Source organism: Dermacentor andersoni, chromosome 1 (assembly GCF_023375885.2).
Source record: "Dermacentor andersoni chromosome 1, qqDerAnde1_hic_scaffold, whole genome shotgun sequence".
NCBI classification, from domain to species: Eukaryota; Metazoa; Arthropoda; class Arachnida; order Ixodida; family Ixodidae; genus Dermacentor; species Dermacentor andersoni.
The window spans coordinates 25,786,074-25,803,253 of NC_092814.1; the positions used below are offsets into that span (position 1 = coordinate 25,786,074).

Consider the following 17,180-nt stretch of genomic DNA (forward strand, 5'->3'; position numbering starts at 1 on the left):
GCGAGCGGCAACAGGGCTACCACCACGCGCCCCGGAAATGGAACGGTGGCTTAGGCAGAAAATCATGTGCTCAGCAAAACCACCGAAAGGGAACTACTCTATCAGGTTGAAACTTTGTAGGAGTAGGGTGGGTACTGCTGGCAGAACTCATAAGTTGTAGGTTTACTTTTTTGCAGAAGTTTGAAGATATTTTCCATTGTTGCTTGGTTTTTGCAAGGGTTTGGAGGGGGCTCAAGTCTACGTTTCTTATGGGCTTTTGGAGGCCCTAGTGAAAACATATGAAAGTGAGCGACTCCAACTTTCATGTTTCCAGCGGGTTGCATGAGAGGGTTGCCGACAGCATGTTTCTTGTGTGTTGCCGGATGACATCTGATGTTTCCCCATATCCATGACTGGCACGATATTTGACATGACGCAGAGCCCTTGGTGCAAACCCACTCTACTGCGACTGCAGCCTTCGCTGGCTGTCTGACTGGATCAAGAAGGACTACATTGAACCAGGAATTGCACGCTGCTCCGAGCCTGCAACCATGAAGGACAAGTTGGTGCTCACAGCTCCCTCGAACCACTTTGTGTGCGCCGGTGAGTATGCACAGCGTTCTCCAGTGTGCAACCTCCATCAGTTGCATTACTTTCTTGAGCTTAGCAAGGACAGCTAAAGAAGCAGGTCATTGTATCATCGCTGTCTAGTTACATATTTAGTAAGCACTTCTACTTCGGGCAAGCTTCCTTTTTAGGCATTAACAATTTAAGCAGTATACAATGCATTGTGAATGTACTTTCAACATATGCGCCATAAACCTTTTATTGCCAAACAACCATGAATATGTAGCCTTTATAGTAGAAATGCTAGGTCTAGGGAAAAAGAAAAAAGGAAAAGAAAAAATCTGGAGTTTTATTCTGGGCACAAAAAGAAATTGGGGGACGAAGCCCTCATGTTACACACACATGACTGAGATGTATGCTTAGCACGGATGTGTTGGCTCAATCTGTGCTTTCCTGGTATGTGTTATCATTGTTATTTTTTTTCTGCCTCTACTCATAACTACACTACTACTCCATTACCATGCCGTAGTGTACCGAACAAGACTAGGTTCACAGGAGAGTAAAGATGGAAAGTGGTCAACAGTGGTCCAACAGGGAAAGCCTCCAGCTCGAAGCATTCCCTGTTCAACCACTCTGTAATATATACTGTGCTGCAAACCCACTGAGGCAGCGACTGCTTTTTATAGCCGTTTCATTTGATAATCACCGACACTCAGCACTACGTGTTGCTTGAGCAGCAGGGCACCTTCTTTTTGTTGTTGCTAATGATGATGATGATTTATATAGGCGTCCCCCTTTAAAACAGGACGGTGATAGTCATCTAGCCTGCTTGAGCCAATCAGGTTTTATTACATCTATTGCAGTCTAGCATTTTGCTTATCTGCAATTCATATTTTTTCTCTTCATTAAAACCTTTATCTTTATATTGTATACTTTAAGTTACCTATGCCTGTAATGACCCCAGCTTCATCTCTTCCCTGCTTTTTTTTCTGCTAATACTCTAAACATCTCTTTCTTATCTCGCCCGCTGACCAGTTAACACTCCCATTAGCTTTAAATATGAGTGCTTCTGGAGGGGGGACATTCCCTATGGTCCTGGCTGTGTGAATATCTTGGCATATTTCATTACAATGTGCTCACCTGTCTCCAAATCTTTTTCTGCTGCTGATACATACCTCATCTGGTCACAAATATTTGCTCTGGTATGCTTTTGTCTTCAAGGAGCCAGCTTGGGCCTAAAATAGCCAAGCACTGCTTCTTGTGTGGTTTTACAAATTCTTTTTGAAAAAACAATGTGACAGCAGCAACGACGGCATGATATTGACAGAATTACAACGGTGGATCGACCATGATGGCATAACAATGATGGCATGACGACGACGGTATCAGAAGGATGGAATGACAATGACTGCATGACTATGACAGATAGATCACAACATGATGATGCCGGACTAACGGTGACGGAAGGATGACAATGGATTGGCGGTGATTGTATATGATGACGACTGCATGACAAGACGGCAATGACGACAATGGAATGACAGTGATAAAATTTCGCAATGGCGTGACGATGACGGCATGCTTGTGTTGTAGCTCATGTCTATGTGCATAGACATGAGCTACAAGGCCACCTCGGTTTGCGCTATCTCCAGGACTAGCCCATTGTGCAAGACAGCAGCCAGTAACCAGTGCCCACAAAGTGAGGGAAAAGGCAAAAACATTTTTGCTTTAAAAAGCCTGATACCTTACATGGCGGAGGCAGCATTAGTCCTGAGCCCAGCCAATCTGGAAAGGTGTGTATAGAGTCTAGCCTCACAATACCCAGACCATGGTTGTCCAGACCTTGGCAGATGCTGCTCCCATTAACTTGGAAATCTATTGTAGTTGCTGCACAGAGCAACCCAGTGGTATTGTAGTGATAGAGTGCAGATACTGGCAGTATGCTGGACACGTTCCTATCATGTTCATGGCAGGCTATCCACGGCAGCTACCTTGCTATGGGTGGTGCTTGCTTTGGTTTTGTAAACATGCACTGTCAGACATGTTTTTTCCCCTGTTATGAGGAGCACGTCGAAGCATGTAAAGCAGCTGCAGGACCCCACTTCCACAGTAAGCTGTATAGTTTTATCTATTAAGATGTTTTGCAAATTGGTAGATTGTCTCCCTACATACTGTGAGCACTGGAGCTGCATGCTGAATAAAATGTTTAGATTGATGAATATTCATCCTTTCTCAATTATTTATTTTATTAGTTCCATTAATAAATTATGTATATACATACCATTATATAAAAGGCAAAACTGCACACTTTGGTTTAACATTTCGCTTTTTGGACAGCACATGCAGTGGAGTACTACCCTAATACCGAAACGTCAAGAGGGCAAAAGTGACAGTGTAATTGAAAATGGTGCTGTGATATTATCAGATTCCTGGGTGTATTTTTTGGGCAATGGTGGACGTGTGCATGGACAACCTTGTGCACCAATGACTACCTGGAATCTATAATTGGGCATATAAGAACTGTTACGTTTCGCCTACGACGCGCGGTATAGCCGGCGCGGATGCAACGAACGCCGGGGCTTCGGTCAAACCGGCGGACATTGTGGCCCGTTCAGCGCCGCCGATACGCCTCCCCGCCAAGCGCGTCCAGGCATGTTTCAATGCCACGTGTCTTCAAGTGTGCGTGTGTGTGTGTGCATGTTGGTGCCCACGCTTGTCAAAGCGCGGCAGCCAGGGAGAGGAGCTCCCCAAGTGTGAAGCGAGGAGGTCTGACCGGTGCCGGCCCGGCGGATGCGTCACTACACTCGTCTCAACCTGTCTCTCAGCGTGTCCGTGCCCCGTCACGTGCGCCTCTATCGAGGCGTTCCTTCTTGCCCTCAACTCCGAGAGTATAAGAGCAGCTGCCCCCGGACGCCAAGAGGGGGGCTCCGATTTCTTCCGTTGAGTTACGTGCTCTCCCGTCTCTCCACTTCGGTCGACCTGACCGCCCGCTCTTTTGCGATGCTAGAATAAACAAGTTGTTCTGTTACCAGTCGACTCATGCTTTGCCGGGACCTTCGGATGCTTCCAGTTGTGCCCCAGGCCGCCAGGCCAACGCTACCCTTGGGGCTTGCGACCCATTTGCAACAACGGGCGTCAGCGGTGCGATTGCAACAACGGGTGTCAGCGCTGAGATTACAACAACTGTTTGCCAGCGGTGAGATCGCGACAACGGAGGCCAGCAGCGAAGATATGCGGTTGACTGTATGCTGAGCAGCACAACGACCATCCGGGAGCAGTGCAACGAGCCCTGTGTGATGACTGGTTGCCTGCAGCGGAACGACTGCGCTGAATTCTTGGCTGCGAGGATTGGTGAGTGCGGGACTTTCTTCTTCTGAGTTTTGCCAGGCTTTTGTTAGTGTCAGAAACAGAGCTGGTAATTGTGGTTGTCGTTGCTGCCGGGTTAGTTTGCGGCAAGACAATAGTACGCAGTAGAGAAAGCAGCATTCAGAGCAGCCATGGATTTGAAGTCGTTGCGCAAACCGAAATTGCTGGAGCTTGCAAGAGAGTTGGGTCTGGATGTCTCAGACAAACTCAGAAAACCAGAACTGCTAAGGGCTATTCTTGAGTTGGAAGCTGAGGATGACGAGCTGTCGGAATGCCTTGAGACCATTGAGGAGAGGGCAAAAAGACAGGAGCGCGACCGTAAAGAGCAAAAAGAGAAACAGGAGCGCGAACTTAAACAACAGAAAGAGCGAGAGCAACAAGAGAAAGAAAAAGAGCGTGACCGTCAACACGCTTTGGAAATGAAGCGTCTCGAGGTAGAGATAGAACGCGCTCGTAATGGAAGTCAGGCACACGGTGCAGGAGAGCGAGTATCGTTCAAAATGACTGACCTGATGCGGCCATTTAAGCTTGGAGAGGACATTGGTTTGTTCCTGGTTAACTTTGAGCGAACGTGCGAGAAGCAGGGGTTCTCTCGGGAAACGTGGCCACAGTGCTTGCTCACTTTGTTACCCGGCGAGGCGGCCGACGTAGTCGCTCGCTTGAAGAGAGAGGAGGCAGAGGATTTCGACCAAGTGAAATCGAGTCTGCTAAAAAAGTACAAGCTGTCAGCGGAGGCTTTTTGTCGGAAGTTTCGGGAAAATGAGAAAGGCAGAAGTGAGTCATATACAGAGTTTGCCTACAGGCTAATGTCAAACATACAGGAGTGGCTCAAAGAAGAGAAAGCGTTTGGTGACCACGAGGAAGTTCTGCAGTGTTTCGGGCTGGAACAGTTTTATAGTCGGTTACCTGAGAACGTGTGGTACTGGGTCTTGGATAGGCCAGACGTTAGTACGGTGGCTAAAGCCGGTGAGCTAGCCGAGGAGTTTTTGACGCGTCGGGCTCGCGGAGCTAAGGACGGTCAAAAGGGTGAATTTGGCTCCAAGTTTGAGAGGCCAAAGTTCACGCCCATGAGAGCAAGGGGGGACACACGTAGTGCGGATGCGAGTGAAAGCAGTCCGACCGAACGTAAGGAGACGGCGGCAGCCGAAGCCGAACGCAGAAAGCGGCTCGAGACGAGGCAAGTGCGCGTGTGTTATACGTGCCAGAAGCCGGGTCACTTTTCGGCGCAGTGTCCGGAAACAAAAACAAAAGTCGTGTTTTTGTCATTATGCAGCACTGACGAGAACATGAAGCTTCTCGAGCCTTACATGTGAGACCTCCTCGTGAACGGGAAAGAGTGCCGAGTGCTTCGCGATTCCGCAGCTACGATGGATGTAGTTCACCCCTCTTACGTAGAACCCGATATGTTCACGGGCAAGTGTGCATGGATCAAGCAAGCCGTGGAAGCTCATAGCGTGTGTCTGCCCGTAGCAAAAGTGCTTATTGAAGGACCTTTCGGAGCACTTGAGACGGAGGCGGCAGTGTCATCTATGCTGCCCCCCCAGTACCCGTACCTATTTTCCAACAGGTCCGATCACCTCCTGCGCGAGAAGGGGCTTTTGTTTGGTGAGGCTAGCGTTCAGGCCTTAACCAGATCGAAAGTTCGGGAGCTCGCTGCAAAGGCGGTAGTTGCGGGGCCGACGTTGTCGAACAATGAGAAAGGGTCAGAGGCGCAGCAAGCTGATATTCAGAGCACGTCCAAACTGATTAAAATTGAGCCTGTAGCGTTGAAGGCACCAGATACTGGAGAGGAAATGCCCGACACGGGAAAGTTAGAAGAGCTATCTGCAGATTTGCTCATCGCGCCTACGTCAGACGGACTTAATAGGTTGCTAAAAGTCAGCCGGTCGGCTTTGATAGCCGAGCAAAAAAAGGATGGCAGCCTAGAAAACATACGCTGCAATGTCAAGGAAGGTATCGCCAAGAAAAATGCTCGTTTTGTGGAAAGAGGTGGGGTCCTGTACCGGAAGTATTTAGACCGCAGGGGAGTGGAATTCGATCAGCTGATTGTGCCTCAGTGCTACCGTCAGGATCTGTTGCGCTTGTCACATGGGGGTTCGTGGTCCGGACACCTAGGAGTTAAGAAAAGTAAGGACCGTCTCTTGCAAGAGTACTATTGGCCAGGGTGTTTTCGGGACGCAGACCACTTTGTGAGGACATGTGACACCTGTCAGCGGGTGGGCAAACCAGGGGACAAATCGAGGGCGCCGTTGAAGTTGGTACCTATCATTACGGAGCCTTTTAGACGGCTCGTTATTGATACAGTGGGACCTCTGCCGGTAACAACCACAGGGTACAGACACATTTTGACTGTGATCTGCCCAGCGACAAAGTTCCCTGAAGCAGTGCCGCTTAAAGAACTCAGCTCAGTTGAGATAGTCAATGCACTACTGTCCATATTTGCGCGAGTTGGTTTTCCTGCGGAAATCCAATCAGATCAGGGCACAGTGTTTACTAGCACTTTGACGACAACTTTTCTCGAAAGGTGTGGGGTAAAGCTGTTACACAGCTCAGTGTACCACCCACAGTCGAATTCCATTGAGAAGCTCCACTCCGTCATGAAGCGCGTGTTGAGAGCATTGTGTTTTGAACAACAAACTGACTGGGAGCTGTGTCTGCCTGGGGTGATGTTTGCATTAAGGACCGCGCCGCATGCGGCTACGGGGTTTTCGCCAGCTGAGCTGGTGTACGGTCGCTCGCTTCGGTCTCCGCTTCGCATGCTTCGAGAATCGTGGGAAGGCAGGGGCGACGACCCAGTCGTGGTAGAGTACGTGCTTAGGCTCCTCGAATGCTTAAGAAGGGCACAGGAGTTGTCAGGTGAAGCAATGGCAAAGGCCCAGCAGAGGGCCAAGGTTTATTATGATCGGACAGCCAAGGCCCGTCGTTTTGAGGTGGGCGATGAGGTCATGATATTGCGCACGTCGCTAAAGAACAAACTCGACGTGCAGTGGGAGGGCCCAGCACGGATTGTTCAAAAACTGTCGGACGTTAACTACGTGGTGAGTCTGCCAGGAAAGCGGAAAGCACAGCAAGTTTACCACTGTAATCTGCTCAAACCCTATAAACAACGGGAAGCAGTGGTGTGCATGACGGTAAACGTTCCCGAAGAACTTCCGGTCGAGCTTCCGGGACTAGGCTCAGTGACGAACAGGAAAGACACCGATCAAGTCATTAGTGACTTAATCAGTAAAGCATCGCTGTCGCCTGAGCAGAAAACCGAACTACACCAGCTCTTACAAGAGTTTCAAGGTCTGTTCTCTGAGAGGCCTGGTAGGACTTCTGTCCTTACTCATGACATAGAACTTACCTCCCCAGAGCCAGTACGATCCAAGGCGTACCGGGTGTCACCCCGCCAGAGCGATATTATGGAGGCTGAGGTAAAGAAAATGCTACAGCTCGGTGTTATTGAGGCGGGTGAGAGTGATTATACCTCCCCTTTGATTTTAGTTGAGGTACCGGGCAAGGAACCTCGTCCTTGCGTCGACTACCGCAGGCTTAATTCCATCACTAAGGATCAAATTTATCCGATCCCTAACATCGAGGAGCGCATTGAGAAAGTTAGTAGCGCTCAGTTTATTTCCACCCTAGATCTTGTCAGGGGTTATTGGCAGGTTCCACTTACAGAAGAGGCTAGTAGGTATGTGGCGTTCATTTCACCAATGGGAACGTTCCGTCCTAAAGTTTTGAGTTTTGGTTTGAAGAACGCGCCATACTGCTTTTCAAGCCTCATGGATAAAGTGTTGCGGGGACAGCAAGAATTCGCTTTACCGTATCTAGACGACGTAGCGATATTCTCCGCATCCTGGCCTGAGCATATGGCCCACTTGCGGCCAGTGCTAACCCGCCTGCGCGTTGCGGGCTTGACAGTCAAGGCTCCCAAGTGCCAGTTAGCACAGGCCGAGGTTGTCTACCTCGGTCACGTGATTGGACGGGGTCGTCGCCGCCCCTCTGAAATAAAGGTGGCCGCTGTGCGAGACTTCCCGCAACCGCGCACGAAGACCGATATTCGGTCGTTCTTAGGTGTCGCCGGCTACTATCAGAGGTACATCCCCAGGTACTCTGATATCGCGGCTCCCCTGACGGATGCTCTAAGAAAAACAGAGCCCCAAACAGTCGTATGGGACGAGACAAAGGAAAGAGCTTTTAGCGCCCTAAAGAGCGCCCTAACAAGCCAGCCTGTGCTACGATCGCCAGACTACACAAAAGGGTTCGTTGTTCAGTGCGATGCTAGTGAGCGAGGCATGGGCGTTGTACTGTGCCAACGGGAAAATGGAGAAGTGGAACACCCCGTCCTGTATGCTAGTCGTAAGCTGACCAGTCGTGAGCAGGCGTACAGTTCCACCGAGAAAGAGTGTGCGTGTCTCGTGTGGGCCGTTCAAAAATTGTCATGCTACCTAGCCGGCTCGAGGTTTATCATTGAGACGGATCACTGCCCTCTCCAATGGCTGCAGACCATCTCTCCCAAAAATGGCCGCCTCCTGCGCTGGAGCCTCGCTTTGCAACAATATTCCTTTGAGGTGCGTTACAAAAAGGGGAGTCTCAACGGTAACGCCGATGGCTTAAGTCGAAGCCCCTAACGTAGGAATCAGCGTCAGAGTTGTTTTGTTACTGATGTTTTTCTTCCTGAGGCAGGATTTTTAACATATTGCTTTTGTTTAGTGTTTCAAAGTGATGACGTGCTTTCTAGTGCAATTTTCCCATTTGTGGACGCGTTCTGAGTGCTGCTAGACTACTGTAAGGAACTAGGCAGTGGTATAAAAGGGGAAAGAGCCTGGCAGGACTTGGTGAGGGTTGTTTCGTGCTTGCTGACTGAGCGGTTGAGTTTCGGCGTAGTTCTAACGCTTGCCGGGAACGAGAACAAAAATGTCAACTCTCCCAAAGTCACTTTGCAGTGTCCTGTGTGAACCTGAACGAGAGAACGAGGCCTTCTCTGTGCGCTGCGCTCAAGAAACGCCGAAGGACCACCGACTTCGGTTATGAGCATCATCGAGCGACATCCCTCCGGACAGCGGATGCAGTCCCCTGACCATCGGGATCTCCTTCCCCCGGCGGGGCGGTCTGTTACGTTTCGCCTACGACGCGCGGTATAGCCGGCGCGGATGCAACGGACGCCGGGGCTTCGGTCAAAGCGGCGGACATTTTGGCCCGTTCAGCGTCGCCGATACGCCTCCCCGCCAAGCACGTCCAGGCATGTTTCAATGCCACGTGTCTTCAAGTGTGCGTGTGTGTGTGTGTGTGTGTGTGTGCATGTTGGTGCCCACGCTTGTCAAAGCGCGGCAGCCAGGGAGAGGAGCTCCCCAAGTGTGAAGCGAGGAGGTCTGACCGGCGCCGGCCCGGCGGATGCGTCACTACACTCGTCTCAACCTGTCTCTCAGCGTGTCCATGCCCCGTCACGTGCGCCTCTATCGAGGCGTTCCTTCTTGCCCTCAACTCCGAGAGTGTAAGAGCAGCTGCCCCCGGACGCCAAGAGGGAGGCTCCGATTTCTTCCGTTGAGTTACGTGCTCTCCCGTCTCTCCACTTCGGTCGACCTGACCGCCCGCTCTTTTGCGATGCTAGAATAAACAAGTTGTTCTGTTACCAGTCGACTCATGCTTTGCCGGGACCTTCGGATGCTTCCAGTTGTGTCCCAGGCCGCCAGGCCAACGCTACCCTTGGGGCTTGCGACCCATTTGCAACAACGGGCGTCAGCGGTGCGATTGCAACAACGGGTGTCAGCGCTGAGATTCCAACAGAACTTTTCATTTGCACGTGCTTTTCAGAACAAGCAATGATGCAGCAGAAACATTGTTGCAAAGGGTAGAATTTGTGCTGAGCAAATATATTGTGTGTAAGGAAGAAGTGCACCATGCAGAGCTCCACAGCTGGATCGCCAGCGCTACTGAAGTGGGGCTCGGGCTAGACACTGTTCCTGGTGTGACTAGCTAAGCTTACGCTGTTGTCTTCCTGTCGGCATCCTTCGTGTCGTCCACAGCCGTGTCGGACTTCTTTGGCATAATTGGTGGAGGTTTGCTGGGTCTCCTGTAATCCTGGAATTGCACAGCCGGACTCTCCCTGCCATCATGACCACCGAAAGTGCCACAAGCTTACCACCACCTGCGCCCCAGTCCTCCGTATGCCCCGGCACACTCCGTCAGCGGGACCCTCCCATCTTCAGCGGCACTGATGACCACGACGTTGATGACTGGCTCTCATCATACAAACGTGTCAGTCTGAACAACAAATAGGATGACATCACGAAATTGACCACCATCCCTTTTTACCTCACTGGAATTGCCCACTTGTGGTTTTGGAACCACGAAAGCCAAGTCCCAAGCTGGACGGTGTTCAAGGCGAAGTTCAGCGAGGTCTTCGGCCACCCTGCTGTTCAAAAGCTTCGTGCCGAACAGCGTCTGAAGTCATGCTCTCAGCAGCCTGGTGAGACCTTTACCAGCTACATCGAAGATGTCATCGATCTCTGTAAACGCGTCGATGCATCCATGACTGAGGGCAATAAAATCAAGCATATAATGAAGGGTATCAACGGCGACGCGTTTCAGATACTCATTTCAAAGAGCCCCTCTACTGTTGCCCAAGTTATTGAACTGTGCCAAAGCTGTGACGACCTCCGCCATCAATGCCTCCTCACTCGTCATCCTGTTCCCCATCAGGAATAATGCGGCTTTACCTCTCCTTTTCAAGATTCCACCCTCCTCTCGCAGATCAAGGCTTTCGTCCGGGAAGAAGTTGCTCACCAGCTCTCCCTCATCTCTATCCCGCCGGAGTCAAGTTCGTCCCTTAATCCGACCCTACGACACGTTATAGAAGAACAAGTGTCCGAGGTTCTTCCTCTGGAACGGGTGCCCCAACTCACCGACGCCGTCGCACGACCACGACCACCGACCTTCCGGGCTCCGCCTCCGATGCCTAGCCCTGTTTTTACTTCCATGCCGCCACGACCTCCAGTCCATCGAGTAATTAATCCCTGGCGCACAGCGGACAATCGGCCTAGCTGCTATTCATGTGGTATTCCCGGACACGTTGCAAGCCTGTGCCGCCGCCGTCCACTTCATCCACGTGATGCCCCATGCACAGTCGCGCAGGACCATCCACTGTCTTATGCTCCAGACCGCGATTTACCCCTTCCCCGCCCAAGCCTTCGCCCAGTTTCTGACCGCCGTTCTTCTCCTCGTCATCGCTCGCTCTCCCCGATGCGTCGACGTCCCTCTACCGCTGACACGGAAAGCTAAGTGGCGCAGTTCCCCAGGCAAGAACTGCGTCATCGCCGCAATGCTCAAGCTGTCTTCTTTCGCTGCCCAACGTTATTGATGTGTTGAAGGTGTCTCTGTGCTTGCCCTCATTGACACAGGTGCTGCCATATCTGTGACTGCTGAAAAACTATGCTGCTCAATACAAAAAGTCACGACGCCTTTCTTCGGTCCTTTACTCCGCACGGCCGCAGCACAGAATGTCCAGCCGGTGGCTGCGTGCACCGCCAGACTTGAAATTCAAGGAGTGCTCTATACAGTCGAGTTCGTCGTTCTTCCCCACTGTTCCCACAATATTATTTTAGGTTGGGATTTACTCTCCCATCACCAAGCTGTCATTGATTGCTCTCGTGCAGAAGTCGCCTTCTCTTCACTTGGCAATGCTATATCTGATGACGTTTCGCTTTCCTGCACCAAGTTGTCCCTCACTGATGACATCCAAATACTGCCGCACACATCCGTTCTGGCACCTGTATCCTGTTTTGTTGCCTCTGACTCTACCGTACTCTTCACACCTTCCACTGCTTTCGTTCATCACCATCTCTCACCACTCCCAACTGCACTGCTTGGCCTTCAAGCTGGTGCGACTCACCTTCCTGTATACAACCACTTCCCATTCCCGATTATGTTGCTTCGCAGTGAATCTCTCGGCACTGTCGAGCCTTACGGCACCATTACCACGTTGGAACTTCCTATTGGATCGTCAGAGGTCAACACCCTCTACTGTAGTCCCGTAACTGCCACATCGCCTGAAGACGTTTTCAGCCACGTCATTGACAACGCCTTAAACCCCAAACAACGCCATGACCTTCTCTGTCTCCTCGAGAAACTTCGCCCTGCTTTTGACAGCCATAATGCTTCCCTGGGCTGAATGACGACTGTATGTCACCGGATTGACACCGGTTCTCACTCACCGCTACGGCAGTGACCATACTGCGTATCGTCGACAGAATGACATGTCATTGATGAGCAAGTAGGTGACATGCTAAAGCATGGTGTCATTGAACCGTCCGACAGCCCATGGGCATCGCCAGTTGTTTTAGTTAAAAAGAAGGATGGCTCGATCCGCTTTTGCGTGGATTACCGTCGCCTAAACAAAATAACCCGAAAGGATGTTTATCCATTGCCACGGATCGACGACGCCCTAGACTGCTTACAAGGTGCAGAGTTCTTTTCTCCCTCGATCTACGCTCTGGTTATTGGCAGGTGCCTATGGCGGAAGACGATAAGCCTAAAACTGCTTTCATCACACCAGATGGCTTATACGAATTTCGTGTGATGCCATTCGGACTTTGCAATGCGCCCATGACTTTTGGGCGGATGATGGACACTATTCTTCGAGGCCTCAAATGGAACACGTTCTTGTGTTATTTGGATGATGTAGTAGTGTTTGCACCAGATTTTCCTACTCACCTTCATCGCTTGGAGCAGGTTTTACGCTCTGTCAGTGACGCAGGCCTCCAACTAAACCTGAATAAATGTCACTTTGGGGCATGCAAGCTGACAATTCTCGGACATGTCGTATCGAAGGACAGCATTCTCCCTGATGCCGCTAAGCTCCGTGCTGTTAAAGAATTTCCGAGGCCAACGTCTCTAAAAGGCTTGCGCAGCTTCATTGGCCTCTACTCGTACTTCTGCCGCTTTATTTGAAATTTCACTTAGATTATGGCACTTCTGACAGAGCTTCTTCGGGAAGACTCCAATCTTTCCGCGTGGTCCTCGGCTTGCGATGATGCCTTCACGACACTACGTCGCCTGCTCACAACACCACCAATACTGCACCATTTCGATCCAACTGCCCCACAGAAATCCATACGGATGCTAGCGGTGTTGGTCTTGGTGCTGTGCTCGTCCAGCGAAAGCCTGGCTGCCAAGAATATGTTGTTGCTTACGCGAGCCGCACTCTCACGAAAGCTGAAGCCATGGAAAAAGAATGTCTAGCGATCATCTGGGCCATCACAAAATTTCGTCCATACCTGTACGGCCAGTCCTTCGATGTCGTTACCAATCACCACGCACTTTGTTTGTTGTCGTCTCTCAAGGATATCTGTGGCCGCCTAACTCGGTGGGCACTGAGGCTCCAAGAGTACAATATCCGGGTTGTCTACCGCTCAGGCAAGAAGCATGCCAATGCCGATGCTCTTTCACGCTCGCCTGTCCACGCCGACATTGTCAATGTCTCCGTCCTAGACGACCCACTTCTCCCATTCGTTTCTGTCAACGTGGCTTTGCAGCAGCGTAAGGACTCCTGGATTTCATCTTTGATAGATTACTTCTCTGATTCACCTGCACGCCCACCATCCCAAGCGTTACGCCGGCAAGCTTCGCACTTCCCCATCTGTCATGGAATCGTCTATCGCCGTAACTTCAGTTCCGACGGCCGCAAATGGCTGCTTGTAATACTCCGACAGCTCCGCACTAATGTATGTGCCGCTTTCCACGCCGACCCTCAGTGCGCACACGCTGGTCTCTTCAAGACCTACACCAGACTGCGTCATAGGTTTTATTGGCGCGGTATGTACACATTTGCGCAAAAGTACATTCACTCTTGCACAGAATGTCAACGCCGCAAGCCTGATCCTTGCCGCCCTTCTGGACCAATGCAACCTTTGCCGTGCCCTTCGCGACCCTTTGACTGGGTTGGGATAGACCTATGCGGACCTCTGCCATACATAGCTGCTGGCAATCGCTGGGTTATTGTAGCTATAAACCACCTCATGAGGTATGCAGAAACGGCCGCTCTACCAGCCGCGACAGCTCGTGACGTGGCCTCCTTCCTGCTTCAACGCTTCGTTCTACGTCATGGCGCTTTCCACGAACTCCTGAGCAACCAAGGTCACGTCTTTCTCGCCGATGTCATTCAAGAACTTCTCGCCGAATGCCGCGTTATTCATCGCTGTGCCACCGCGTATCACCCGCAAACAAACGGATTGACAGAGCACTTTAACCGAACTCTTGGCGACATGCTTTCGATGTATGTTGCCTCCAACCACACCAACTGGGACCTCATCCTTCCCTATGTCACATATGCCTACAATACGACACCCAAGTCCACGACAGGCTTTTCTCCCTTCTTTCTTCTATATGGCCGCCAACCATCATTTCCCATTGGAACTATTCTTCCTTACCGTCCCGACTTATCAGGGGGTACACCGGTTTCCGAAGCCGCCTGGTATGCAGAAGAATGTCGGCAACTAGCTCGCTCCCTCACAATGCAAGAACAAGCGCTACAGAAATTTTGTCATCACGATGGGCGCCCCCACCACCAGTTTTCACCTGACGCTCTCGTTTGGTTGTGGGGGCCTCCTACTTCGACACCAGGTGTCTTCTCCAAGTTCTCCCGATACCATGGACCCTACCAGGTTCTACAGCAAACTTCTCTGGTGAACTAAGTCATCGAGCCTCTGATGCCCCCTACAGACCTGCGTCGCATGTGCATGTAGATCGGCTCAAGCCGTATCACGAGCCCTTCGTCCTCACGACGCCTTAGGCCTCCTGTGCGGCTCTGTCTTCAGCGAGGGGGGAAGTTGTAAGGAAGAAGAAGTGCGCCGTGCAGAGCTCCGCAGCTGGATCGCCAGCGCTACTGAAGTGGGGCTCGGGCTAGACGCTATTCCTGGTGTGGCTGTGACAGGAAGACCCTGTTGCGTCTTCCTGTCGGTTTCCTTCGTGTCATCCACAGCCGTGTCGGACTTCTTTGCCATATGCGAAAGATGTCGGTGAATAACCTAGTGGTGCCTCTGAAGTTTGGCTGTTTGTTCTTTGTCAAGACAAGTGTAGGTGGTTACGTACTACAAGACAGCATACTCCTTTTCTAATAGTGTTCCCTGTTAAAGGGACACTAAAGGCAAATACTGAACTGATGAACTGAACTGAACGCAGCACTTGCTTCATGCCGATAAAAGACTTAAAAACACAATAAGACAATAAAAACACAAAAAAAGACAATAAAAGAAGTTTAGGAAAAAATTGCATGTGAAGGGACCATACCTTTAGCGCAATTCAAATCGCCCACCCCCAAGCGGGGAGTGGTGATGTTGCATATGCCATCACTGCCCTTTACTGCCAACGGTGAATAAAACGGCACCTTACAGATGGCATTACGGTTTTCTGTGCAAAACGCAAAGACTCGACTATGGAGACACCGAGCCAAGACAGAGCATCGGATTCGCTGCTGCAGTTGCTCTTGATGAAGTGGTGTGTACTGTTTGGGAATCCTGCGACATCACACGTAGCATCCTATGCTACGTGCAGTTTATGTGAGTTTCGTAAACCAGCAAAACTGGCGCGGCACTACGCGATAATGAAACTACTGAAATGCAGAAGCGCAGATGGTGCAGAATGGAGAAAACAAAACTTTTCAACCACCTGTGTTGTCGTCAAGGGTAACGTCAGTGTGTTTTTTTTTCTCAATATCTAATAGAACTGCACAAGTAGCATTTTTTTTTTCATCTTCTAATGTAATACAACAATCTTATTATTGAGTGGTTGAGTACTAGTTACAGAACTATAATGAGGAGTGCCTTCGTCATTGGGCTAGTACTTGAATGGCCCAGGGGAGTCTCTAATCATGTCCTGCATTTACCTCAATTTCTAGATTGCTAAAGCTTTGTTTGCAATAATATTGATGCCTTAGACATTCTTGAGCACTAATCTATCACTTTAGCTTGACTTAGTATTTGCCTTTACTGTCCCTTTAAGCAGAATGGTGGCATTGCCTCTATCTGCGGTATGGGTGATAATGTCAGTGCTTTTGCTGTTGACTGCCACTTGTTCAATAATTTGGAAACAATACAGAAGGTTTTGTATGGCGTATCAAAAGAGATGCAGAAGCCCAGTGTCCAGAAACGAGCTCCACTTCTGAGTGCTACCCACTGAATTGGCTATAGTACAGAGACTCTGCTAATGAGACAAAATCATGGGATGGATTTTCCAGCCGCAGTGGCTCCAATTCGATAGCGATACCCTTGAGTAATTGGATTTAGATGACATCAGAGAACCTCACGCGACCAAAATTGTCTAAAACAAATTCCCCTCGTCCCTTTCCCACAAGTGTGGTGCTTTGGAATGTTAAACCTCATTATACAACTTTATAGGGTTGACTGGTTTTGCATGTTTACTTAGATTGCACGGTTCAGTCTGTTGTTTTGTTTTCTCCTCTTCCCCACCCAATAACCAATGGTGCAGCCAAACCTGAACCGGATGTGTTGGCCAAATGCGACGCTTGCTACACATTCCCGTGCCAGAACGGCGCCACGTGCCGCGCCGTGCCGCTGCGGGACTACGAGTGCGTGTGCCCACCTGGTTACCATGGCCGGAATTGTGAATATCTTGTGGATGCTTGCTATGGCAACCCCTGTGAGAATCATGGCACCTGCAAAGTTCTCGAAGCAGGGCGTTTCAGGTGGGAACATCGCCGCACTTTGCTAGCGCTGGCGTTAGCATTAGCTTTAATTATAGTGAACTAGATATAGTCTCAATCGTGCAGATTTGCACGCTTCTATACAAGTCATTTTGCCCCATACAGTTGCCACTGCCCAATAGGCTTCCAAGGGGACCGGTGCGAGACTAACATCGACGACTGCTACAAGAACAAGTGTGAAAACAACGCCACTTGCATCGACGCAGTTGGAAGCTACTCATGCTCCTGTGCACCTGGATACATTGGTGCGAATAATCTTCCTTCTCGAACTTGCCCCTGTCATAATGAAGAGCTTTATTATATATGAATTCATAACATGATGGATCCACAGCATTCTGCATATGATGTCTCCATGTTCATTAGTAAACACAACGAACTGCAGCCTATGATATTGCTGCCTGCAGATGCACTACCCTCCCTCCCTTTTTCTTTCTGTTAGGATATTACAAAACTGCATCATTCTTGTTTCTGAAATGATTGTATGACACACGCTTGTATGCACCTCTTATGTTATGGACTCTGGGCCTTTAGGGATAAATAAATTAAATGAATTGAAAAGTAATGG

At 50.1% G+C, this 17,180-nt stretch overlaps 1 protein-coding gene across 1 annotated transcript in view; it reads left to right on the top strand.

Moving 5' to 3' along the window:
• sli (slit guidance ligand) overlaps nt 1-17,180 on the top strand; it is a 434,906-nt gene that overhangs the window by 395,592 nt on the left and 22,134 nt on the right. The window contains exons 28-30 of the mRNA XM_050192987.2: nt 419-582; nt 16,381-16,597; nt 16,721-16,860. Of these exons, the coding sequence (XP_050048944.1) occupies nt 419-582; nt 16,381-16,597; nt 16,721-16,860 (521 nt within the window). The remainder of the gene's footprint in view (nt 1-418; nt 583-16,380; nt 16,598-16,720; nt 16,861-17,180) is intronic.